Source organism: Haliaeetus leucocephalus, unplaced genomic scaffold (genome assembly GCF_000737465.1).
Source record: "Haliaeetus leucocephalus isolate CR32 unplaced genomic scaffold, Haliaeetus_leucocephalus-4.0 Scaffold130, whole genome shotgun sequence".
NCBI classification, from domain to species: Eukaryota; Metazoa; Chordata; class Aves; order Accipitriformes; family Accipitridae; genus Haliaeetus; species Haliaeetus leucocephalus.
Window position 1 is genome coordinate 2943570 of NW_010972566.1, and position 24992 is coordinate 2968561.

The 24992-nt window shown below is 42.2% G+C and overlaps 1 protein-coding gene across 1 annotated transcript in view; it reads left to right on the plus strand.

The window, feature by feature from the left end:
• Positions 1-13662, plus strand: part of CEP85L (centrosomal protein 85kDa-like) — a 107329-nt gene extending 93667 nt beyond the window's left edge. Inside the window, exons 7-13 of the mRNA XM_010585862.1 lie at positions 2377-2529; positions 2791-2945; positions 4563-4680; positions 4995-5045; positions 11280-11387; positions 11741-11954; positions 13326-13662. Coding sequence (XP_010584164.1) covers positions 2377-2529; positions 2791-2945; positions 4563-4680; positions 4995-5045; positions 11280-11387; positions 11741-11954; positions 13326-13489 — 963 coding nt within the window. The 3' untranslated portion in view covers positions 13490-13662. The remainder of the gene's footprint in view (positions 1-2376; positions 2530-2790; positions 2946-4562; positions 4681-4994; positions 5046-11279; positions 11388-11740; positions 11955-13325) is intronic.
• The last annotated feature ends 11330 nt before the right edge of the window (positions 13663-24992 follow it).

Consider the following 24992-nt stretch of genomic DNA (forward strand, 5'->3'; position numbering starts at 1 on the left):
CTCTAGGAGCCAAGTACATGATCAGCAAAAGGAGCCGATTCCTCGTGCCAGTTCTCTATAGCAAACTTGTAGATGTCTCTCTGAAGGCTGTTGTGGATGCTAAAAAAATGGGTGAGTTCATGGAAGTGCTGCCTTGTCCTAAAGGCACAGAAATAACTTCCTCAGGAGAGCCTCTAAGGTGAAGCTGGAAAAATGTGCTTTCCTTGTTCTTTCCCTACCATAGACATCTGCTTATGGCTGCTGTTGGAGAAGAGGTATCGGGCTAGAAGGCCTCTTGTTCTGAAGCACTGTGTCCCTTCTAACATTAGGGTGGGTGTACTTGATGCTTTCCTTTTGAGAAACCGCAGGGCCAGCAGAGATCAGAGTTGCTCTTCATTCACTGCTGGCATCATACCTATCTTTGCCCCCTGCAGACATACCAAGCAAGGGAGTTTTTCTACCACCTCCTGAATAATTCTGGTGCCTGAAGAGAAGTTTTTTTTCCCCTAGGCTCCATATGTAGTCAGTGTAGGACTGAGGTGATTGAGAGCTCTTTAACTGGCACTGAAATTTCAGAAGCCTGAAAAAGCTTCCCTGTCGATGCTGGCCAGTAGTTGTGGTAGCTCCTCACAGCTTCCTAGCTGAGAGCACCTGCTAAGGTAGATACTGCAGCGCTCTCTACCAGTGTCCGTGTCACGAATGCCTAGGTTCTTCCTTTTCCTTATGCTAGGCATGAATGTGCCTCGTGGCATCTGCAGATTTTGCAGCCCTCACTTTAGTTCTGAGGCATTTAATCTGGAAATTGGACTGCTGGGCTGGAAATGCTTCAGTTCAGATACTTGTACCCTGCTGGCTGCTCCTTCTCCCTCTGCTGTGGGTAATTGTGAAGGACTCCTGTAAGGTACTGCTGATAGCTTGTAGTAGCATTCTCCCCTGTGATTCCTGTGGCCTCACTTTTAATATTTAATTGCCAAGAGGCATGAGTTTTCCTATTTTTTTCCTGCTCCAGCAAAGTCATCCCAAGGCAAGGAATCCCAAGGCAAACACGGTAGCTATTAGAAGGAGAGAGGTTGCAGCAGATTAAATTCCCTGTGGTATATATGCAGGACAAGAAGATTTTGGAAACCATGTAATCTGTGTTGCACAAGTACTGGAGTATTCTGACTGGTCAACTTGTCATTCTTAGTGGTATGTGAGAAACAGAAGGAAGGGATTAACTTAGCTAACAGTCAGACTCCTGGCAATTCTTAATGTGCAACATTGGCTTACGTGTGCATATTTATATCGCTGCCTTAAGGCTTGGGAAGTGGGGAGGCCAGGGAGGAGCGTGTGGTTCTGAAGCACATGTTGTGGCAAAAGGTCATGGCTGAGTTGCAACTTTGCTTTACTGAACGTGGGTTTACTTGGGCTCTGTCTAATCAGAAAGATTTTAAAGCAGCCTGAAAACTTTGTTCGGTTTTGAGGTGTTGGTAAAATAAAAGATATAAAGATTTCCGGCCTTTTGGCAATTCTGTTTTGTGGCCCATATAGAAGGCAATCTCTGGAAAAACTTTCCAGATATAGGAATAGGATAGGATATAGGATTGGATAGGCCCTGTTTCTGAGCTCTGACATTGGCAGTGTCACATATTTATTTCTCAGTGAGATGGATGTCTGTAGCACCAAAATAAAAGTACATTTAGCATTTACTCTAGTGACAAGTGTTTGTTATCTGTGAATTACTACACCTTAGTTCAAGCAGTAGAGGTACTGTTTTTCATTAAATTTGACTACAACTGGAAAATACTCTTTTTCCTGCCTTCCTTCCCACTTTTTTTGACCTAGATAATAAAGTGAAGTACCAGGAATGCAAACAAAGATAACACAATGTAAAAACCTTTTGCAGACTGATGGACAATTAAGATGCCTGTAGAAAAGGTTTTTAAGAAAGCCACTATTCTGTTCTGATGTCCTCTGATGTAACTGTCAGATTGCACTGAAAGTCAGGTTTTTGGGTCCAGTTCTTGTCAGGTTAAGTTCTTGGCCCCTGTGTTTTAAGTTGTTTTCCTAGGCCAGAGGAAGAGGATGGGCTAAAGTATTTCCTGACTATTTGTTGCATATGAACATCTCCATTGGTGAAAAAATTAAGAATATTTTAACTGTTGAACTGTTCATGTTTTCAGTTTGCAAGGCACATGGAGTATTCTGGGTAGAGGTGAAGCAACTGTGGTTTGAGGTCACGTGTGGGTCTATGACTTGGAGCTGCTGGGATTAACCATTCTTTGGTTTTGTTTTGTGCACTAACCAACCTGTTCATGCAGCTGAGAGTACAATTCTTGAAGAGTGACCAACCTCTGCTTCCAAAGCAGGTTTATTTTTCACTGTAATCGTAAAACATGTACTCTTACTTTCTTCTAGCTTAAAACTAGAGACCGATATATTAATAGCCTGAAAAAGAAATGCCAGAAGGAGTCTGAGCAAAACAAAGAAAAACAAAGACGAATTGAAACCTTAGAAAAATATCTGGCTGACTTACCAACGCTGGATGATATAGAAGGGCAGACTAAACAGGTAAGATAAAGGGAGTTTGTTTTACATTTTAAAAATACAAGTAAGCTCCCTAATATCTGTTGTCAAATCCTTTACTGTTTCAACATAGATTTTTTTCCCCATCTGTTTAGGAAGAGAAGTATTTCAATATTTTAGAAAGCACTGTAGCTATTAGGGATTCACGTACTCAGATAAGTGAAATGGACCTAAGATTATACAGAAGGTAACTGCAAGGCCTTCTGCTAACATGGCATCATGTCTGACTAACGTAACCTGTGTTAGCTGCAAATTCTAGAAGAGAAGAACAAGCAACTTCAGGAAACTATGACTGAGTTAGAAAAGAAGCTCGGAGAGGCCCGATCACAGTGCAGAGAGAGAGAATTGCAACTGGTGTGTCAGAAGAAAAAAGAAAAAGAACTGGTCACAACAGTACAGAGGTATGAACAGTTGCTTGGGCTGTGCCCTGAAACGGGTGTACTTTCCCACCTCATGTCAAGACCTAATGTTATTGGCACTTTTAGTCTGTTACAATGCTAATGATTTTTCATGGCATAAATACATTACTGTGCAGAACGACAGTGTAATGCGATAGAAAATCCAACAAGATTTTTATTTATGTCAAGTTGTAAGTAATACCACAGAGAAGAGTCTGCCTAGGACAGTCTTCGCTATCGTTCATTAAAGTTGTGGGACACTGCTGCAATGGCATCGTAGCCTGCTACCAGAGAGAGGACATAAGCATGTGCAGCAAAGGGGCATTGTATAGAAGCTGTCAGCACTCACTATTTGATAAGTAATCCTGTCACGAGCTGTGGAAAAGCTCCCTGGATATTGGCTGATGGGTATATCAGGGAAGGGTCAAAGATTTAAATAACTGTAGCTGTTTCTTACATTTTCACTCAGGGTCGGGGTATTTACAGGGAGATTTAGCGGTAGCTAATCAGCTGTCATTGAACTTGCATAACTATAAAAAAAACAAATGGGGCAGACGTCCACGAGAACATTCCAGTTGAGACATGGAGACATTGTTACTGTGGTACATTTTAGATCAGGGGAGCTACTTAAACACTTATTTTTAAAAAAAGGGGGAGGAGGGAAGGAGGGGAATCATTTTTAATAATTTATGTGAATGTTACTACAGTTCACTGTCCCTCCATTGGGTAAAGGTGCATGCCACAGGAGTCTGAAAGTGTTTCCATGATGAAAGGCAAGCCGGTTGGGACACCTTGCCAGCCAAATTGTTGACGCATTGTTTCCATCTTACCAACGAAAGGCCTTTTTTCTTCATGCCCTCATAATCTGGAAGGGGATCATTTTGTCTTCTCTGAAAGCCTACACGTAGTCGAGGTGGCCTTTGGTTTCTAAATTAGACAGCAAGATTAACACTAATAAAATGTATTTCCTTTCTGAGAGAAGGTGAGCAGGCAAAGGCTCCGGCTACACCTAGGAGCTTGAGTTGAGCTGCAGAGGGTCTGAAGGCCATGCCCTTGTGCGGGAGCAGCTGGTAGGGGTGGCTTTATGCTCCCCCTTACAGGTCACGCAGGGCACGAAGGATCGGCGACCAGTCTCGGTGCAACTCCGGTTCTGGACTCCGTTTTGAGTCGTGCGTGCCCCAGTGACAGAGTCCGATTCTAAAGCTCCTGTAACTTTGAGAGATTCGAAGACTCCTCTGATCTGTGCTGGTTCTGGCTTTGCCTCCCACAGTAGCACAGAGCAGCTGTGAACACCACAAAGCTTTTCTTTGCTCCTCCCTGCCCTCTCTCCCTATGCTGTACTGCTGGAGCTGTGCCTTTTGGGAGATGCAGCGCAGAATCCGGCCCGTAAAACCATTCCTGCACGAATCTGTTCTTGTCAGTGCTCCAGTAACTTCAGTAGTTCAGGATTTTTGCATCATTCATCCACTGTTGGTTTGCTCATTCGTAAGGCTGGATTCTGCTAGGTACAGTTTACAGTTCTGGTTGGAAGATGGTGCAACTTTCTAATTTTTTGCTAGAACACACAGCCTGTCTGGTTTCTGTCAGCGCACTTAATTTTTCTTTCATGTTGAATGGCAGTTTGCAACAGAAAGTAGAAAAATGCCTGGAAGATGGTATTCGCCTTCCCATGTTGGACACAAAACAGCTTCAGAGTGAGAATGAATGTCTCAAAGAAAAGAATGAGAAAGCCAGTAAGGTTAGTCTGCAAATGATCTGTTGGTGGCATCTTTAACCTTGAGTCTCGCCTTTCCTTATTTTTTTACTTTAGAAACAAATATCTCACTAAAGAATCACACATTTGTTGCTAATTCACATTTCTTTTCAATATCTGTCTGTTTCTGTTCAGTATGTTTATTTTGCATGAATTTCTTGTTCTATCAGAGTTAAACTCTGTCATTTACGTTTTCAAAGATTCCATTTAAAACCTATGGTTACACACCTGTAAGGCGATTCTTAAAAAACAATCTGAAGAGATTCAAGCCTTTTAAATTACTCAATTTTATATTCTAGGTCATAGACAATCAACAAAATCAGATAGCTGGACTGATTTTAGACATGCAGGTAAGAAAGAGTGTATATTCTGTTGTTTACTCTTTACATTTTTAGTTCATAAAGATAACCTTACTGAAGTTGAATTTCGTCCTTTTATCTTGCCAAATAGGAGGCAAAGGTAGAAATACCAAGAACTTAATCTTATGGCCTGTAGTTGACCTGTGTACTCTTGCAGGCTCATGATGTATTCATTATTGATGTTTGTATGGTTTAGCACTTTGCTGGTACTCATCATAAAGTGAAAAGCTGTTGCTATGTAGAATCCTTATTCTGCTGGTGTAGCGGATATCATATCAGAACTGCCTGTTTCAAGTGTGAGGACTGCCTCTGTAAGTAACAGTGAAGCCTCTCATCAAACTTCGGGGTTCAGATGATCATCCAAAATACAAAAAGTGATACTGATTAGGAGCTTCACTGCTGAGATCCTTAGTAGAGACAGGTGCCTTTCTAAACCATACCACTTCATATTTCACATCATTTAAGCAGGTCCCTGTTCAACTGGTTTCTGACAACGTCACTCACTTAGATATCTTAACTCTCTTGGCAGATTTTGGGCACCTAGCTTGGAGCCAAGGGTTTTTCAAGCCAGCAGAGGTTGTCAGCTAGCAGTCAGTTGCAGCTCTGTGGATTGGATTAACACATCAGGCTCCTGAGACTTTAAAGTTACCTAGTGATCACCAGTATTTGTTGTGGAGAAAAGGAAACATTATACAGGTTATAGGAAAGAAAGTATGACTTGCTCTAGAAAAAGCTGAGCATTTAAAAAAACAGATAAACATCTGTTTTCAGCAAATACTGAAGCCAAATTCAATAAATTCTAGTTTCTGCATTCTTCTTCTAGATTGTTGTTTGTCTCCACATTTTTTGCTTCCTTGCCCTCCAGAGAGACTGAAGTTACAGGGTTGTCCCTTGAGAATGACGAAGGTGCTTCTGCTTTGGCTCTGTGTACATTAGGTTTGGAAGAACAACAAAATGGTAGTAAAAAATCAGCTGAATGCCCACTCCTTCTGAAGTGAAAGGGAGCACTCTGTGGAGCTAGAATCCAAATAATGAAGAGAGACAAAGAGAGAACGTGCTTTCTTATTTCCACTTTGCACACTGGAGCCAAGTTTGCTTATTTATAGCTATTGAAAGTAAGTTATCTTCCACCATTAAATTGCTTCCTTTCTCTACCATGCAGGTAAATAGCAGGCCTGATTGCTGTCAACAACCATATTTTTGCTCGATTAAATTACAGTGCACTAAATACCTCTGTAGAGAAGCAATAGGGGAATTTAAGTTGCAACACAACATACGTCTGTTAACTGAAAAGCAAAATCAATAATTTAAAATTCTCTAGGTTTGAAGAAGACAAAATTGATCAAATTGAGATGTTTTCACAGAGCAGCCTGTTATATGCAAAAATTGTGGACCAGGCAAATGTCATTCCAAATATTTAAATAGTTAAAAAAAAAAAAAAAAGTTAAAATTGAACTCCATAATCTTCCTGAGGTTCTCTGTCCCTGTTTGTAGTTTAGTTAAGATTTAGATATGTATTAGGTGTATATGTTGTGCTTATAAGAAATTTGCACAACTTACCTAAATGTATTATCACAAGCCTTAATCTCTTCATATTTCCTAAACTTTCTGATCTTTTTCTCTCCATCACTTTTAACTTGAGACTAGTGGTCTTTGTGGAGACTAGTGATCTTTGTGCATGTTTATACAGATGGCTGTTTTGTGTGCTTAGTCTGAAGTGACTTTAGGGAGCTGCGACTGGGAAATGCTGAGTAGTGGTGACAGTCTCTGAACAGAGTCGTGTTCTGTTCTCCAGGACTTTCTCTTAGTTTTCCTCTTTTGAGGTATTTTATATAAGGACAGAAAATAAGATTTGAAAATGGTGTTAGCCTTCAAATTACTTGTAGACTACAGCAGCTTCTTTGTATCCTTGATCTCCCTGGTCTTCCACATTTGTTCCCTGGTGTTGTGGTTTAACCCCAGCCAGCAACTAAGCACCACGCAGCTGCTCACTCCCTTCCCCCCCACCCAGTGGGATGGGGGAGAGAATCAGAAGGAAAAAGGTAAAACTCATGGCTTGAGATAAGAACAGTTTGATAGAACAGAAAGGAAGACACTAATAATGATAATAATAAGATGACAATAATAATAATAATAAAAGATTCGAATATATAAAACAAGTGATGCACAGTGCAATTGCTCACCACTCGCTGACCGATGCCCAGTTATTTCCCGAGCAGTGATTCCCCCAGGACAACTCCCCCCAGTTGAGCATGATGTCCCATGGTCTGGAATACCCCTTTGGCCAGTTTGGGTCAGCTGTCCTGGCTGTGTCCCCTCCCAACTTCTTGTGCTCCTCCAGCCTTCTTGCTGGCTGCGCACGAGACGCTGAAAAATCCTTGAGTTAGTCTAAACACTACTTAGCAACAACTGAAAACATCAGTGTGTTATCAACATTCTTCTCATACTGAATCCAAAACATAACACCATACCAGCTACTAGAAAGAAAAATAACTCTATCCCAGCCAAAACCAGGACACCTGGGAAGCACTGAAAATTAGTTCATTAGAAACTGAAATCCCTTGTTGGCACAGAGACGTAATTTATCTTCAGCTCAGAAGATCTCATTTTATTCCCTGTCTTCTGCCACATCATAAACTTATGCTTGAGAATGTATTTCAGTTCATTGTTTTTAACCTGCAAGCTGAAAGCAAAGTAGTTCTGTTTCATACAGCAGTGCGTGAAGCAGTACTAGTTCCTATTTGCTCATAATTGTGGTGGAATGATTTTGATCTTCCTTGTATGGTTTTGCTTGCTTGATTTGCTCTCCTGAGTGTGCAGGAGTAAAATTCTGGTTGGTCTTAACAAGATGTCATGCTGCATATATAGTTCATCTTCAGAAAGAGAAAAATTGTAGAGGAGAGCGGTGTTTAAAAAAATCTGTACTTACATTAATTAATTTAGATAATACAAATTAAACATTTTTTGGTAATAAAAAAAAAAAGTCAGTAGAAATAAGTCAGATTGTACGATGCCTGTGTTACCCAAAGTACATCTGTCAATCCTGTCAGTCACAATAAACCCAAACTGTGCCAGGCTGGGAGTAATGCCACAAAATTGTAACTTTGGAAAGCATATGGAAAATTTAAGGGTGAAGTGCAGAGGACTCGTAGCGCTATGAACAACTGGGAAGTCATAGCACTGTGGGCTCAGCCAAGCTGGTAAGCACATGTGCTTTTTCTGATCTTTAAGGTTAGGGAAGCAGAGAATGATAGATGTTAGGTGTATCTTTTAGAAATAAACACTGATTTCCAGTTCTAGTAGTTCCTGTTAAACAGTGTAACTCATGAGCTGAGCATTTGCACATTATTTGGAATATTCTAGAAGTTGGTTTTGGAGTAGTTTGCACAGTCATGTAAGTTTTATGGCAGATGTAGTTCTGAAGATACACTGGAGAAGGTAATATTTCTGAACCTGTCTTCCCTACCACCTGCTCACCCTCAGGAAGGCTGCACAGTCAAACCTTTAATGTCTGGCGTTGACACAAACGTGAAACGTGTAAGTGGTAGTACTGATGCACGTATCGTAACTGGGGCTCTGGGTCTCCCTGAAGTTGCTCATCATCCAAGACTATTAAAATTTGAAGATACTTGGAAGCTGGGAGGGTGTTTTGGGCACCTGCCCTGCCCTGTTCTCCTCCTCCTTCCGAAGCTGCTTCTGTTTGGCTGCTGCCCCAGACGGAGCTAGAGGGACCTTCGGTCTGACCCAGTATGGCCATTTTTCTCAGTAGGTCATGTTTTTAAAAAGCTGAAGTTCAACACCACTGCCGTTTCTGCTCATCTGCAAGCCCGACAAAGGAAATGCCTGCAGCAGGGATATTTCCTGCCCTCTCCCAGCCCGGGGAGTTTCCTCTGACGTGGGGCAGGGCTCTCTTTCTTCCTCCTCTTCCTCCCACTGGAGTGCGAAGCTGTGCTTTCTCACACAGCTTATCTTTAGGATGGACGTTGTTACTTCAGCGCTTCCTTTTGAGGGGCACGGTGTGGGTGAACTGAGAAGCAAGTTGGTCAAGTGCGTGAAAATGTTTTTAAAAACAAGTAGTCATTTCCAGGTTCCGCCTGCTGATTCTTATTAATTACATGAAAATGAAGTGTGGGGGTTTTTTAGTCCATATTAAGTGTGTAAATTTTAGCACCGTTGTCTTCCAGTTTTTCAAAGGGTATGACAATACACTTGTGCAGTGTTGAGCTGAATGCATTGGGAAATTTTGTCAAGGCTGCCCACCTCCCATGAGTGGGGCCAGGCCCTTAAAAACTCCACTCTGTGTTGGCCCTGGCCTTACCTCTCATTACTCCCTGCCTTCTCATCAGCACTAATAATTCTTACAGCTGGCAAGTCAATTAAGTGGCTTGTCATCCACTCTGTAGGCCACACGCATGGTAAAAGGCAGACCTGTATACAGACAGTGTCTCCTATGTGCTACAATCCTCAGTGCTGGTACCCTGAAAGTTCTATTCTTCGCGTATCTTAGGAACAACTCTCGCAAGAGTAAATTTGGCTTCTTTTCCAAAGCTAAATTATTTTCCTAAGACCCCGAAACCAGCATACCTTGATATAATTTGCTGTGGTTCTGTCAAGAGGGGAGCTTGGGTTTTTTCTGTCTTTGAATAGGGTTGCAGAATCATAGTGCAGCAATTTAAACATATTTTTTACTAAAGAGTGACTTTGGTCTTTCTATAACATTTTATTTAAGCTACCATATGGAATTCCCTGTGAGAGAGTTCTCTGCTTTGGAAGAAGAATCTTTAGGATTGTTGCTACAGAGATTCAAGAAAAAAACATTCTTCTGGGACAGTGTAATTCCATAAATCGAGAGCCATTGGTTTGTGAAATGCTCCTTCTCCTCCCCCCATCATGGTCTCTGGTTCCACTCTGTGGAAGGTTACAATCAAAACTGTGCCAAGGCATGCACTGTTGTTACCAGTGCTCCAGCTGTATTTTGAGCATGATGGGATCGGATTTGCATCTTATAATTGAAATTCGGCAACAGGTTTTACATACCAATGTGCTGAGCTAGGGATGGAGACGACACTTTATATGCGCTGTGCTAGCACAGCATTGGATTTGTGAGTAATACCATTAACAACAAAAGAGGATTTTTTTTCTTCATGAAAGATGAAAAGATCTCTCTGTTTAAAGCATCAGGAGTTTTATATAATCACTCTTCATTGTTATTAGTATTCTGGTAAGATGGTTTGAATATTCCTCTTTCTGAATTTTGCCAGATGACCTTGAAAGACATATCTACAGACCTAAAAGCCAACTAGTGGAATAAATATGAGTGCATTTAACAACAAAGACATCTGTGGTCGTGCTGAATTCACCCCAAAAAATCCACTTTGGAAAGATCTCATGATTTCTCAGTTTCAACTCTGTAGGTGAAGACTAGGGAACTGACAGCAGCTGATTCCATGTTGCAGCAGTTGTTTGTTTGTTGCTGCTTGTGCCTGATCAGGATGTCAGTCATGCAAAGCTCCAATACTTAAGTACAACAGCATCCTAGAAATTTGCTGTTTACATTATTGAAAACAGTAAATACTGTATCTGTTAAAAATGACACTGTAAACTACAAATGAGTTACTTTTTTGCCTGCAGTTGTTTTTTCAGCACATTAGAGTTGTATAGACTGTTCTATCTTGTGTGTGAATGGTTTTAAAGAGGCTGCTGCTCTGTATCAACTGTCAAAGGCTTTCTTCTCAGCTGTGTAGAAGGTGAGGTGAATTCTGTGGTATGAAAGGTGGTAGGAAGTCCTGCCATAGTCTTTGTTGAAAGTAAAGGCCAAAAAAAATCTTCAGTTACAACTTGGAATTGCACAAATGAAGCTTGGTTGTCATTAATCTGCTGTGAAATTGTTTGGTTAGAATAAACAATATTGCACGGTTATTTTAAACTTCATGCATTCCACATTGGAGAAGGGGTTTGCATACATACCGTCTTTTTGTTTCTAAACAGATACTGCTTATTTAAAGGGTTTCACTGATATTTGGAATAGCTGTGTTAGTGTACAGAGAGCTGTTGGAGTCCAGCTGAGCATTACCAGGTGGAACATGGTAGAAAATAAAAAATGAAGAATTCCTACAAAAACAATAAATAACTGAAACTTAGTAATTTACTGAGGATGCATTTTTTGTCAGTGCTAATATAAAGTATGAAAATTTAAATCATAACCTGTGTTTTCATTCACTTTAGTCTATGCAAGAGAAGCTTTTGCAAGAAAAGCTGATAGTTCAGAAGATGACAAATGAGCTTGAAGAAAAAGAAAGGAATATAGAGCAGTTAAATAAAACTCTCTCTGAAGTAAGTAAAAACTCCAGTAACCCAATCCCTGACCACACCAACTGGGAAGAACCTTATAGAATGATCATAAGATCCCATGGTAGGGCTTTATGAGCTTAATTACATACTTGACTGTGCTGGCTGCTGTGCAGACATAAAATAGGTACCATCCCTACCTCAAGAAGTGAGAACTTCAAGGGTGAAGGCCGCTAAGGAATGGTAAAATTCTTTGGAGGGGTACAGAAATATTGATTATATATACAGAAATTAATTATTTTTTATTATATTGTTTGTGATTTGAAACAGGAAACTTTCTGCTACAGTGCATGCTGCAGACTAACTTGCTTCTTTTTCCCCATTTACTTTTCACAAAGAACCAAAGACTGATGGAAGAGAATGCCTGCCTGAAGGAGCAAATGCGGCAGGTGGAGCAGTCCAGGCAGCCAGTATCTGAGAAGATGCCTATAGCAGACCAGTTGTTCAAGGAAATGTCTCATTGCTTGTTTGACTTGAAAGCACTGTGCAGCATTCTTACCCAGAGAGCTCAGGGCAAGGAGCCTAACCTTTCCTTACTGCTGGGAATCAGATGTAAGTGATGTTGTCATTCCAATGCTTAATAGTGTTTTTACACAGAGGAATTAAGCGGTGCTTGAACTTGCTAGCTGGACAGGCCAGTGTCCCCCTTTGCTGTGCAACTGGAGCAGCTGTGTGTGAGCCGTACTCCTGGAGCACTCTGGAAAAGCTGGGCTTTTAGTGCACCCTGGCCACTAAATGCATATGACTACGCAGGTCCTTGCCAAGTCAGGGGAGCAAGTAGCTGGCTCTTCATATGGACCTGATCATGGATATGTTCACCCCACTAGAAAAGAAGGGTGTGTAGCCAGGTGTCCATCCCTCCTGAGACATGCTGCAGTCACCCTGACGGTTAAGGGATGCTTTTCTGTCAAACGTGTTCTGCCCTATAAACTCAAGATGAGGGAAGCGAGGCATAAGCAGGCCTGGTGTGGCTACATCACGTGTTTTTGTTTTAAAGCCCTTGGGGTCAAGTGGTAGGAATATACATCTACTGTTTGAACATGTGTATGTCTGGTTTCAGGGGGTGGTGGTGGTGTATCTATCTGTATTAGATAAGCCTAGTGCCAGGCAACTTCATGTCCAGTACTGTTAATGGCACATCTAGTCTTCAGCACCTACTAAGCTGTTAAATTTAACCAGGAAATGAGAAGCACACCTTAAAGCCAGTCAGACAAAGCTTCAGTGTAGTGAGTGTGTGTTAGGTCTTGTCTTTTAACAAGCTTAATAAACAATTACTTTTTTTTTTAACCTGAAAGTATCATACTCTTTTGTTTTCTGAATGTTAATTAGAATTAGTCAGATAGACTGGTTGCTGAACTGGACCATCAGCAAGGTAGAAAAGTAACAGTATAGTGTCCTGTGCAGCAAGAGCTACTATATGCCACATAGGTTCATCTGCACTGTAACCCCCTGAAGTAGTGGAGAGTGCAGCATACGCCGGTCTGAAAGTCCATGAGACCGTCATCAGCCAGCAGGATGAGTAGTGCAGCATATCTGTAGTACTATCTCATCATCATAGGTTGGGCTCATTTCCCAAGCCCTCCTATCCATTTTTTTCTGAGTGGTTATAGAAACCTCCAAAATTTCTAGGAAATGCTGTTCTGCCCAGTTTTTTCCTGCTGTTGAGATCCATCAGACTTCAGCAAGCCTAGATCTTGGTGCAAACAGAAAAACATGTCTTTCAGAGAAGCACTGGTGGGCTCTGAATTGACTTTAAGTTCACACGGTACCACATGTTGTTGGCTTTTCATCATACTACGGCATGATTTGTCTTGATGTAATTAAATGAAAGTGGCCTACCCCTTATTTCAAAGGGGACTGACTAGTTCAAGTATTCACAGAGCACAGTTGCTAGAGCTTAACCTTGGGTGTTGTTTTTTGTAGCACTGAGCTGTTCAGCTGAAGAGAATGAGAATTACCACAGCACAGAAACGCTTTCGAAGAAGCTCTTGGACGTTTGTCAGTTACGAAAGGATATTGATGAATTAAGGACTATAATGTCGGACCGTTATGCTCAGGACATGGGGGACAATTGCATTACTCAATGACAACATTTCATCTAGTAGCAAATGACTTATTAAATGCTGCTGTGTCACAGGTCTTTGCATTTCTATTAAGGAGCCATATTGGAAGACTGCAAATAGCGCCGCACGTGCATCTCTCTGAAGATTGTGCATATTTTAACTTGGGAGTCTGGTGGGGAGAGCGGAGTCATCGTTTGAACAGAGTGGTACAAAGTACAAGAAATCTTTTCTCCAAACTACTGAATGTAGGAGCAAACTGTGAAGAATGATTCAGTTGGATACTCTGTTTCCTTCGTTAGGTCTCATTTTATTACTTCACCTGGTTTCTGGAATCAGAGCATCAAAACAGCCGTGCTGCTACTCTCTCAGTCCTTTCCTTCATCAAGGGTTTGTATGGCATTATCTGTGTTCTGAAATTAGAGCAGAGGGTCGAAGGATCTATAGCTGTATGTGGTGAAATTGGAGGCTTCTGCAACTGCACTTCACTCTAAGAATTGCAATTGGAACAATTTTGGAGCACTACAAAAAGTAGTTGCTCTTCAAGTTGCCTAAAAAATTTGATACAGGAAAGATGTTGGTTTTAGTAATAGGTGTCTAGCTTGTTTGCCCAATAGCAGAAGAAAACCAAGTTTTAACTGCTTTATGCAAATGAAGTCCATAAAATATAGCACTATCAAATTGTTTTAAGCACTCTTACATTGCAGTAAGAAGTTTCAGTACTATGAAGTCTGTGACAAACCCAGAGAAGCTGGAAGGCATGAAACTGCAGCATAGTATATGGCTGTCAGGGGAGGAAAAAAAAAAAAAAAAGACTCTATTTTAGTGTTAGGTCATCTCCATTTTAAAATGTGGCTGGTCTTTGTTCCATTCCTGAAGGCCTCTGATGAGGTTGTGAACCACCTCAATTGTTTTTTACCACAGCTACAAAACGGGTGTTTGGCACTTGGCAAAATCAGGGCTCAGAACAGAATGTTTCAACGTAGCAGTATTAAGTACTCGGTTATCTGAGGACTGCAAAATTTTCCATGTTGTTTGGGAATTCTTATTTTCTCCATTTATGTAGGAAGCAATTACAGTAAAAAAATAAGATCATGTTCCATAGTTTATTCAGTGAGTGTCACTTGGCAGTGGTGTTTCACTCCTGTGGGACAGATGACATTAATGCTTCTAATTTCCTGGAACATTACTGCAAGTTAGCTACACAGTTATGCATGGTGTAAAATAGTATTTAACTGAAGGAAACAAAAAACTTGCAAAGAGCAAACACACTCTCAAATCACGCTGTTAAGAAAATACATGAGCATCAGTTACATATATGGTATTAAAAGGAAGTTTCAAATGACTAAGGTGCAAGCCAGTCAACTGACTCGTAGCGTGGATAACAGCAGAAATCTCTTAGAAAGCTTAGTGGTTAGAACCAAGTAAATTCTAGGGTAACATTTCTATGGCAAAAGTGTTAGTATCTTCAGTTTTCTGATTATATTTATGTTAATAGAAAAAAAAGGTATAGCAATGTAGACTGGTTACCGTTTTTAACTTGGTGATATTTTGCTTTCTGTTCATTGTTAAACAGTTACCGTTAATGTTGTTTTTATAATTTAGTGATTTAATTCTTTTAGCTATATGGACTTATTTATTTGACAGTTTTCTCTATCCTGAACCTACACATGGACTAATTTGTGAAAAATAGTGTTGCTATTTGTGTTATTGCTACATGGTGTTTTCAGATAGATTAATCTGACTGGTTCAGCTCCTGTGAGCACTAAAACAGTGTCTAGATGAAATCTCAAGTGAAATTGCCCAGTGTCTCTACTTCAAGGTAAAAAACGAGGCCATTTCATTTTAAATTTCTGTGTTCTTTCTGTAGGTTTGAAGGTGTACTGTTATACTAGTGCAGAACTGAAAACAAGGATCTTCGCACAAATGGGCTTACACAGTCTCCTGTGGCTCTAACAGCATTGGCTTTAGTGACTAGGGCCTCAGCTCGTTCCTTTGGTGTAGTTCATCAGTTTTGTCCTTGCAGTGAAGTAATAGTCTCCAGTTTATGACATCTGTCTCATAACAGAATTCAACAATAACATTTCAGATAATAAAGTAGGTGTTTCCCCTCTCCCTAATACTTCTAAGTCGCACATTATTATTTCCTTAGATGGAAATGTTGTACCTACAAAAAATTACCAAGCAACACATTTTTCTAAATTTGTTGGAAATAACAAGGAGTTTAATGGAGTGATTAGAGAGGAGCAGGAGATTTTTTGAGTCACTTTGAACTATTAAGCTGGTCACTTGGCTGGTGTGCCTCCATTGTCCCTTCTGTTAAATGGTGATACTGTACTGCAGAGTTGAGATCAGTAATTTATATTTGCAAAGCACTTCAGGAGCTTTTATGCTCTTCAAGTATTAGTTGAAAGTCCCTCAGGAAGGAGGTCCCATTTTATTTCTAATACTTTGATTGCAGTGCTGTAATCTTGCATTGTAATATTTTTATTACGGAACCTGTAATATTTATGTTGACTTTAAAGCACTTGATTTTAAAAAACCCTGAGTTTATCTGCCTCAGTCAAATTAAAGTAGGGAGGTAAATGATGGATGTATGAGCCAAAGATGCAGACTACCAATTGACTATCTATAGTGATACAGTATTTTGCTTTGATTTCTTAAAATTTGGCCTGTTGTAGTAGTAGCAGTTACTATATATGCATCAGTTTACAGATGCCTCTAAATGGAATAAGCTTTGTCTAAGATATGCATGATTGTTTAATTGGTTAAAATGTAGTGTGTGTGGTCTCAGCATATTTAATACAGAGTTGATTAATGAATGTTAGCAGTGGAATTGCTCAGATTTAGTCATGACAACTTTTTGCTGTAGCTATTAGACAATCTCAAGGGCTGAAAAACAACCGCTAATGAATGGATACTGTGCCGTTCTGGCTGTCAGCAAATTTGTACAGTAATTTTTTTGTATAGTTTCAGATTGCATCTATACAATCCTTTAGAAGATATTTACAGTAACTACTGTATTCAAGAATGTATTTTGAAAAAGACTTGGAAAGTAACTGTCTTCGGACAAGCTATAGATGATGCTATGTATTTACTATATAGAAGTAACACAGCTCAGTTGTGTAAACGTGATTTAGGTTGCTAGCCTCAGCTGTGCAGCTTTGTAGTGTGATAGTTGTGTGGAATTGTGGAGATTGCTGCAGCCACCCACTCGGGCTCTGGCATTCAAAACTGCTGGTGGCCGTGAAGTCATTACAAGAGCTGAAAGTTTGTCCTTTTCACTTCAAAAGGTTTCCTTCCTTCCTTTGCCCTTGCTTGCCCGCCTTTTGTTTCAAATGGGTTTTTGGGCGTTTTTTCTTGCAGGGTAAGAGCACAAGGAAAGAAAGAAAGCAAACCCCTTCCTCCATGACCTGCTGCCCTAGCACAGGCAGTGACGGCACGCTGCCGTCTCTCCGCATGGGCATAGCTTGCTCCAGTTTTCCTCATCCTTATCAATGATGTTATGCAGGTGGAGTTGGAGGTATAATTGGGCTCTTCTCATTGATGTGATGAGCTCTGTCATGAGTGGGGAGAAGATCTTCTGAACTAATCTGCATTCTTACACTGCAAACAAATCAATGGTTATTATCTAAAGGGATGATCTATTCTGGTAGCTCATTAGCAATATTAATTCCACAGCTGCATACCTTTGTGCCTTTTTTGCCTGAAGTAAGTGTATATCCCCCTTGAACTTCAGATAAGTTGTTAGGATGCTGATGACTGCACCTTGTTTTCCTCTTACCTGCCGATATTTTGTTTATAAGCTTTTGCAGTAAGAACTCTCGCATAATGTCTAGAAACAGAAGTACTCTAAACTAGGTACTAGGTGTACACTTTGAATGTTAGGCTGGTTGTAGTATGCAGCTTTTTTCAATATGAAGCATGAGCAGGAAACTCAAATCATAATGTGTTTATTTTGTGTATATTAATTACAGTATATCATTAGTTCAGTGGGGAGGAGTGTCTGGAGCTATCTTTAAAAAGCACAGCTGACATATGTACTGGATCAGTCCCTGAAGACTGGTAGTTTTGTAAATTGGGTTCAATTTTTGAACTGCTCAGAATACCTCATATGTAAATAGAGTTGTCATGACTTAATCACAATGTGTTCATTGTAAAAAGTAAAGGAGCCACTGGCTGGCTCAGCTTTAGGCTTGTTGTTCTTGCCTCTTTTGTAATTTTTTTTAAAGTAGGGTTTACAGCTAGAATTTTGAATGCCAAAGTTCTATTTATTAAATAATAATAAAAGTTTTCATTGTTAATGACTGGTATTTTTCCACTGGAATTTGTTTGTTGATGTTTGGGATTTGTATCCACAGAGCAAAAATAAATTTTGTTACAAAAGTGATTTCTTCATGGTTCTCATTTGTCCAATATCTGGCATGTGACAGAAGCGACCAAAGCTGGACTAAGGGCAGGAGGCAAGAAAGGAATAGTGAAAGATCTTCCCAACACCCACCCCAGCTTCCGTTCAGTGGTCTGTAGTTCTGCCTGAATACCACCTGACTGAGCTCTCTTCCTGGCATTAATTTTTAAAAAAAAATCAAGGCCTTGATAGCAAAAATATTGTTTTAGTGTAGTGAGAGGATTTTGGAGCAGAGTTCTTTTTAAAGTCCCTGATGCTTTTTTTTTTTTTAGGCAGGTGCTCCTGTTATCCATCTTGGATGTTGATTGGAGAGATCACAGGTGGGACTTTTTAAAAGTCTAAGTTGGCACAAAATAGTAGGCAGAAGTGTTGGGGTAGCTCGTTTCAAAGTTGCTGAAAGATTCATCGGCTTTGGAACATGTGGTTGCCCCAAAGCCAGTCATACAGGGCAAAAAAGAAAATTGGATGGTGAAGCAACACCAGCAGTGGGTCTGGTACCAAGAAGAAAAATGGTGATTAGGAAGGACATGTGGTTTTAATTATTATTTTTCAGTTAGAAAGCACAAAAGGATGGCTGGTCAGACTGAGCAGTAGTTCAGGCAGTCAGAAATCCCTGCTGCATGCAATTCTGCAGGTCAGTATAGTCCAACACAACCAAGCAACACTGACTTCCCTTCCATGTCAAGTTAGTGCAGCCTGAGCAAAAGTCAAAGGTGAAGGGTTTTAATCAACATAACAGGAGTCTTCACAAGTGCCAAGGGAAGTGGGGTCACCCAAAAAAGGGTTCTGTTCTGACAGCTCTCTGTGAGAAATCTCAGAGCCTGTTTGGAGCATCGAGTGCTGAATGAACTTTGCGTGTAGAGTGGTGTTCCCCTCTTCCCCCTTTGTACTGCATCGTGCAGAGCACAAAAGTTGACGCTACCTCTTCTTTTCAAAGACACTGGGAAATTCACTTTAATTGGCTAATGCATTATATATGGTAGAGATCGCTTGCTTTTCTCCAGCCCTGTGACTGAACACTGAATGATGGGCTTCTAACTCAATTAAAAGCATTCTGTGCCCTGCGTAAATGTATGTAAAGGGCTGCACAGATGCCAACTTTCCGTAAGATTTCTGAGGGTGACCTTTTGTGAACTGCTCGAAGTCAGGTTTAGGTTTCAAAGTATCACGATTAAAGCACTGCTAACAATAGTAGTGGTAGAAAATGTTCTGTTGCCTTTATACCACAAACAAAATACAACTCCAAATGTGGATAAAAACAAAACCTTAAACAATAACGCTGGTCGTAACGCTGCAGCATCTTGAATGAGGACAACTCGCAACAGCTAAATCTGCAGTAGATCGCCTACATTATGTAAATTAAGCAATTCTGCAGGATGTGCTAGTGACACTGGGTCATTTGTTTTGTAAATGAATGGGTTCGGTATACTTGGAGAATTTCCAAGTGGCAAGGGAAAGCGTATACTATGAATGATGATGCTTAATTACATTTTAGTATGTGCATATTTCTCCTCCTACTTTGTGTCAATTACCCCCCCCCCCCCCCCTCCTTGGGGGCAGCTGCTGCTTTTCTCGTCCTTTCCTTGGCGTCGCAGGTCTGAATTTCATGGAGGTAAAGGCATGCTTCAAGTCACGGAGTTGAAGCCTGCTCAGTTTGTGGGGAACCTGATAGGTTCAGCTAATGCTTCGGGGCTCTTTCAAGAGTGGTTTGGCAGCTCCCCTGAAGAATGCAACCCGTGGGTATTAATAGACCAGAGAACTGATTTACTGGTCTGTGTACCTGTGAAAGCATTTGCCTGGAGGAAGGCAAAAGGAAACCGTTGTCAAGTTCTGGTTGAGAAAAGTGGTATCTCTTGTCGAGAGAGTGAATTGTAATGCTAAAGGTTGTGGTAAGAGAGTTTTCTGACGGAAAACCCCTCCTCGAGGAGGAACTGAATAGAACGTAGTATCCAAAAAGCTCATCTCCCCTACGTTAAAACCAGAACACAGGTAGTCCCTCCCAGACGAACGTGTTGTACCGAGCTCTGCGGTGGCCCCGGGTGCCAGACTGGAGGGTATTTCCAAGCCCCGCTGCTGTCAGCCTGCATCGGGGCGAGGGTCCAGCCGTACCCTGACCTAGCGCAGGGCCGGTTCCCCGCTGCCCCGGGGTGGGCAGGAGCCAGCCCTTGGCCTCATGGGCACAAAACTGGTCACGGTGCTCCAGCGTGGGCTGAGCCAGAGGCCAGCTTCTCCTGGTTTCTCAAGAAGCCAGCTTGCCCTTCCCAGCACCAGTGGGATCCAGCTCCTTAAGGATTTTGGCTAGCTGTGGCACAGGTGCTGCAGCCTGCTGCTTCGGTCACAGAAGATATAAACCTTACGCCTCCTACGTTAGCACAGGGAGGAAGAGGCAGAGTGTGAAACCCAATTTGCCTTCTGCCTGTTCCCAGGACTGGCATACCGAGCCAGCAGAGTGGTTCAAAATGTCTGCATCTGCGACCGACCACTTTCTCTGATGAGGCAACAGTTCCTTATACTTATCAATTGTCATGATTTACTATTAGGGAAAAAAACCCCTCTTTAATCATTACAGTTGAAGGGGTTAAAACTTTTTTTTTTTTTTGCTATTGATTCTCTGGTGACAAATTAATTGCTGTTCTTTTTTTGATGGCTGGTATTTATGACTCCTGCGTTGTGGAGCAGGCGTATCACAGAGACTGAGTTGTCTGAGATCTTGAAGCTAATGCAGTAATTGGGGCAAGGACTCATTACGCTCTCTGTAATCATCCGCTTTCATTCATTTACCAAATTATTTTGCAGAACTCTGCAATCGCTTTCAGACTTTTTCTGAAGTTTGGTTTTGTATTTCTGACCGTAGGGGTCAAGTGTGTTACGTCGGGGCTCGGGGCTGGGGGAGGGCAGGGAGGAAACACCAACTGTCTGCTTGGACGTGGCCGTTCACAAGAGCAGGACAGCGTGCCTTTCTAAAGGCAATTTGGACAACAGGACTTAATGGACTGATGCACTTTCTAACCTCCTGCTATTTTTGCTCTAGTAATGGTTAAATAGGACAATGCCTAATTTATTGTCAGTTAATTCGGGGGGGAAATCCAGCAACAGGGAGGGAGATGAGTGAGTGATGACACAAACTTTTTGAGATGATCCGTCTTCCCCCAATGGACGGACTCTTGAGCTGTTCAAGAAGCTGGTCTTGTGTTGGTGCATTTGTGCCCCGTGCTTTAAGGTGGCCAAAAAGCAATGCCTGTGCCTGGGGCAAGCCCAGGGCTGTGGGGCAGCCACGCAGCGGGACAGGGTGGGCTGGTGAAGACCCTCGGTCCCGCTGGAAACAAATCCTACCCCAGACAGAGTCTCAAGTCTGACGCTCACACCCCAGCCCAGTCCTTGAACGCCCCACTCGGGCACACTGGTGGCTGTCACGCTGCGAGCACAACCGCCCGGCTCTTCAGTCAGTTCAGCCGCTTGAAAGCTCCCACGGGATTTCAGACCCAGCTTTCTCCTCTGCAGGCTCAGCGACGCCATGGCATGTTGATGGCTCTCACCCTTCCATTACTCCAGACATCTCCTTGTTGTCCTCTTCATGTCAGAGCTGGGGTGGCAGGACCCAGTTTCTGGACCCTTCTTTGGTCAGTAACTCTTTTATGATAAATACGATTTACTTGCAGGTTAAAGCCATGAAAAGGTCACCTCCCAGAAAAGTCATCCCTGAAGTATTATAACAATGACTAGAAGATATCGGACTTCGGCTGGCTGCAGCCTACTTTTTGCCCCCCTCGTGGGACCTCATCACTTTGGAAAGAGAAAATAAAGGTTACAGCTGGGAGGGAGCTGGCACAGGCGTACACCCCGCTGCAGGGAGCTCTGCCGAAGGAGGGAACCCTGCAAAGGGGTTTGATTGATGGCATAATCTGATCGGCCCCCAGACAGGCTTCATTAGACAAGCCGGTGACAATCAGATCATTAGTTACATTATCGCCCGCTGCCTTAGTGCCTGTGAACTAGCAAAGATAAGTAATAGGATATTTTTAGTTTAAATTATGGTTTGAACATTTTAATTAAAAGCCGATTATAATCAATCTGTTTCTAACACCCTTTCCCTCGCCCTCATTCATAAAAATCAATTACCACTGTGACGAGCCAGTGAGTGAGCCTATCCTGCTCCTGGCCAGTGGCAGCTTCAGAGCCCGGGTTTGCCGCTGCCCGGGTGGCTCCGTGCATGGAGCCAGTGCAAATTGTGTGCACAGGCGAAACTAGTCACGCAGGGCAGGTTAAAAACCTTCCCGGCGCTGGGTATGGGGTGGGTTGCAAGTCATTTAAGCAAAAGCGAAGGTCTGCTCAGACCCTGGTATCTCAGACATCCATTTGTGTCTTGGAGGTGAGAGGAACTGAAAACACCTAGATTTTCACCAGTTTAAAAAACAAAATTGTTTTCTCAAAGCGCTGGCGTTTTCAAAAAGTCCCAAATCTTCCCCAAAGTGCTGCTGCAGTGGCTATGAAGGTCAACACACAAACTACCCCATATGGCTGAGAGCAGCTAACAGCGTGGAGATCCCAGGCAGCTTAAAACTAAATATGTGCAGCATGACTCCAAAATACATTGAGAATGTGAGAATAAATACAAAACTGACCCTTTTTTTAAAAAAATTAACCTCAAGTCATTGGCTAAACTTTGCCTTGACCTTCTCAAGGCTCATCACTGATCCCAGTCTGCATAAACAAAAGGAGACTTTGGCCTTAAAATACCTCATTTGGGAATTAAACTCTTTCTAGCAGCTCTGGAGTCTGAAGCAGAAATGCTTCCTCTGCCAAAGAGAAATCAGCAATTTTAACTGAGGCTTTTTCTTAATTGTCAAAAAAAAAGGGGGGGGATGCTGGATGCTCAGGAGAGCACCTGAATTACGAGATTATGGTAAAACGGGGGCAAAGCATCTTGCTGAAAGTCAGAGGCCAGCCAAAGAAGAGTGAATTTCAGAGGAGGCATCCTGCCCGTGACCTTCAGAAGTTTTGGAGGAATTTGAGCAAGCCAGCTGGCTGTATCTAAAGGCATGTTTGACCGTAGGAGTGCAGGACAGTACTGCTGCTGCAAACCCTCCTGTTAGCCAGGAGCATCTCCGGGAGCAGGTTGGTGCGGGGCGGAGGCGGGAGGTACCCGGCTGGATCAGCTTGGGCATCTTTTTGCTCCACAGAGCAGGAGGCACAAACCCTTCTGGTGGGCATCCAAGCTGGGTTTGCAAATTCCCATGCCCAAAGCAAGGCAGTTAGGCAGCGCGACACTCGGCATGGAAATGCCTTTATGACTGAGACCACGTGCTGGGTAGTGGAAGAGCCAAAGCTGTCTGTGGTTGGGAATTAACAGCTTGTTTGAGTGTTGCAATTTTACGTAGTTTTCTAAAGCCCCAGTATATTTGTTTGTATAACACAGAATTGGTAACAAAAGCCTCTACTATTTCCACAAATGAAACAAACTTAGATTGTTTGTAACACACATTGCAAGCGGTGACTTTACAATGTGAAAGAGTGAGTCAAAGACCTTGATCACATAAAGTAAGAACATCTAGTTCAGGAAAGAAATGCATGTCTTTTTTCTAAGTAAGCAAAGAACTACACTGTTACAGGATACAGACAAATTAACTGACAATTGCAGTAGGACCCATAACCCATCAGTTTGTCTGTGAGGATGTTATAGGAAAGAGTGCTGAAAGCCTTCCTAAAGTCAAGGTGATATCACCCATTGCTCTCCCCTTGTCCACCGAGCAAATAATTTTGTTGAAGTCTGTCAGGTTGCTCACACATGATTTCCCCTTCATAAATCCACGCCAACTACTCCCAATCACTTTCTTGTCTTCAGTATGTTCAGGAACAGTTTCCAGCATAACTTGCTCCATCACCTTCCTGGGGGTCAAGGTGAGACCGACCAGCCTGTAGTTCCTGCATCCCTCCTTCTTGCCCTTCTTGAAGATGCCAATGACATTTGCTTTCTTTCAGTCCTCAGGACCCTCTGCCACGACTGTCCAAAGATTATCGAGAGTGGCCTCGTAATTACATCGGGCAGCTCCCTCAGCACTCCTGGACCCCAGGATTTGTGCATGCCCAGCTTGTTTAAATGCCTAACCCGAGCCTCCTCCACGGTGAGTAAACCTCCATTGCTCCGTGTGACAGTGAACAGCTCCCAGACCTGGAAAATAACTAATCTCTGCCAGCTACCACTGCATTTAGTGCTGCCCTTCACCTGTTTGTGTACACCTTCCATTCACTCACACCTAAGTCTTTCCCCAGGCTCTGAGGGTGGCAGACATTGCTCCAGTAATTTAGCTCATTCATTTATGTAAGTTAAAACTTCAATGTATTTTGGAGGCGATAATGCTAACATGATTTTTTTCTGTCTTTCAAACAACTTGACCCCCAAAAGTGAAGTAAACCACTCTGAAAGTTCACTGTGATTCAGAACTTAAGCATGTGTCAAGTAAAAAAAGCCACGGAATTCAAAGAGCTGTGGAGGCTGGATGTATCACCTCTGCGCTGATGACGTACGCCTTTCCCTCCCCATTTTGCCAGCGGTCTGTTAGCTCTTCTGCGAGCTGCTCAACGCCAGAGCGAAGCCTTTCTGTACCTTTGCAGGAGATGCACCATGTTGTGGGACCCTCCTGAAACGATTTGCAGCAACTACATTTCTGCAAGGAACTTTTTTTCTTTCTTTTAAGAGACAAGAATTGTGCTTAGTGTATATGAGGCAACTTAATGAGAAAAACAAACCCCAGTGTCGTCTTCCATTGCTAAGCACCAATTCAACCTCGCTCACGCTGAGAGCTGGCACTGTGGGGTTCTCCCAGCACGCAGCCCAGCCTGCTAGGTTGAATATACAGGAATAAGGTGAATTGTTGCTTCTCTCCCCCAGCCTAGGGTGGAGTGATTAAGGAAGCAGTAAATCAAGCGTTCACTGCCACGCCATCTCACCGCTGAGCACTTGTGGGCTCTTGATAAAGCGCTGCGTTACAGAGCTCATCATCGGGGCTTTCTTCCACTCAGAGAGGAAGAGTCCTTTACATCTGTAATTCTCACCGTTGTGAGTCAATTGCTGGTTATTAACATGTAAGCAAGGAGGCCAAATTCACAACGGATCAGACACAG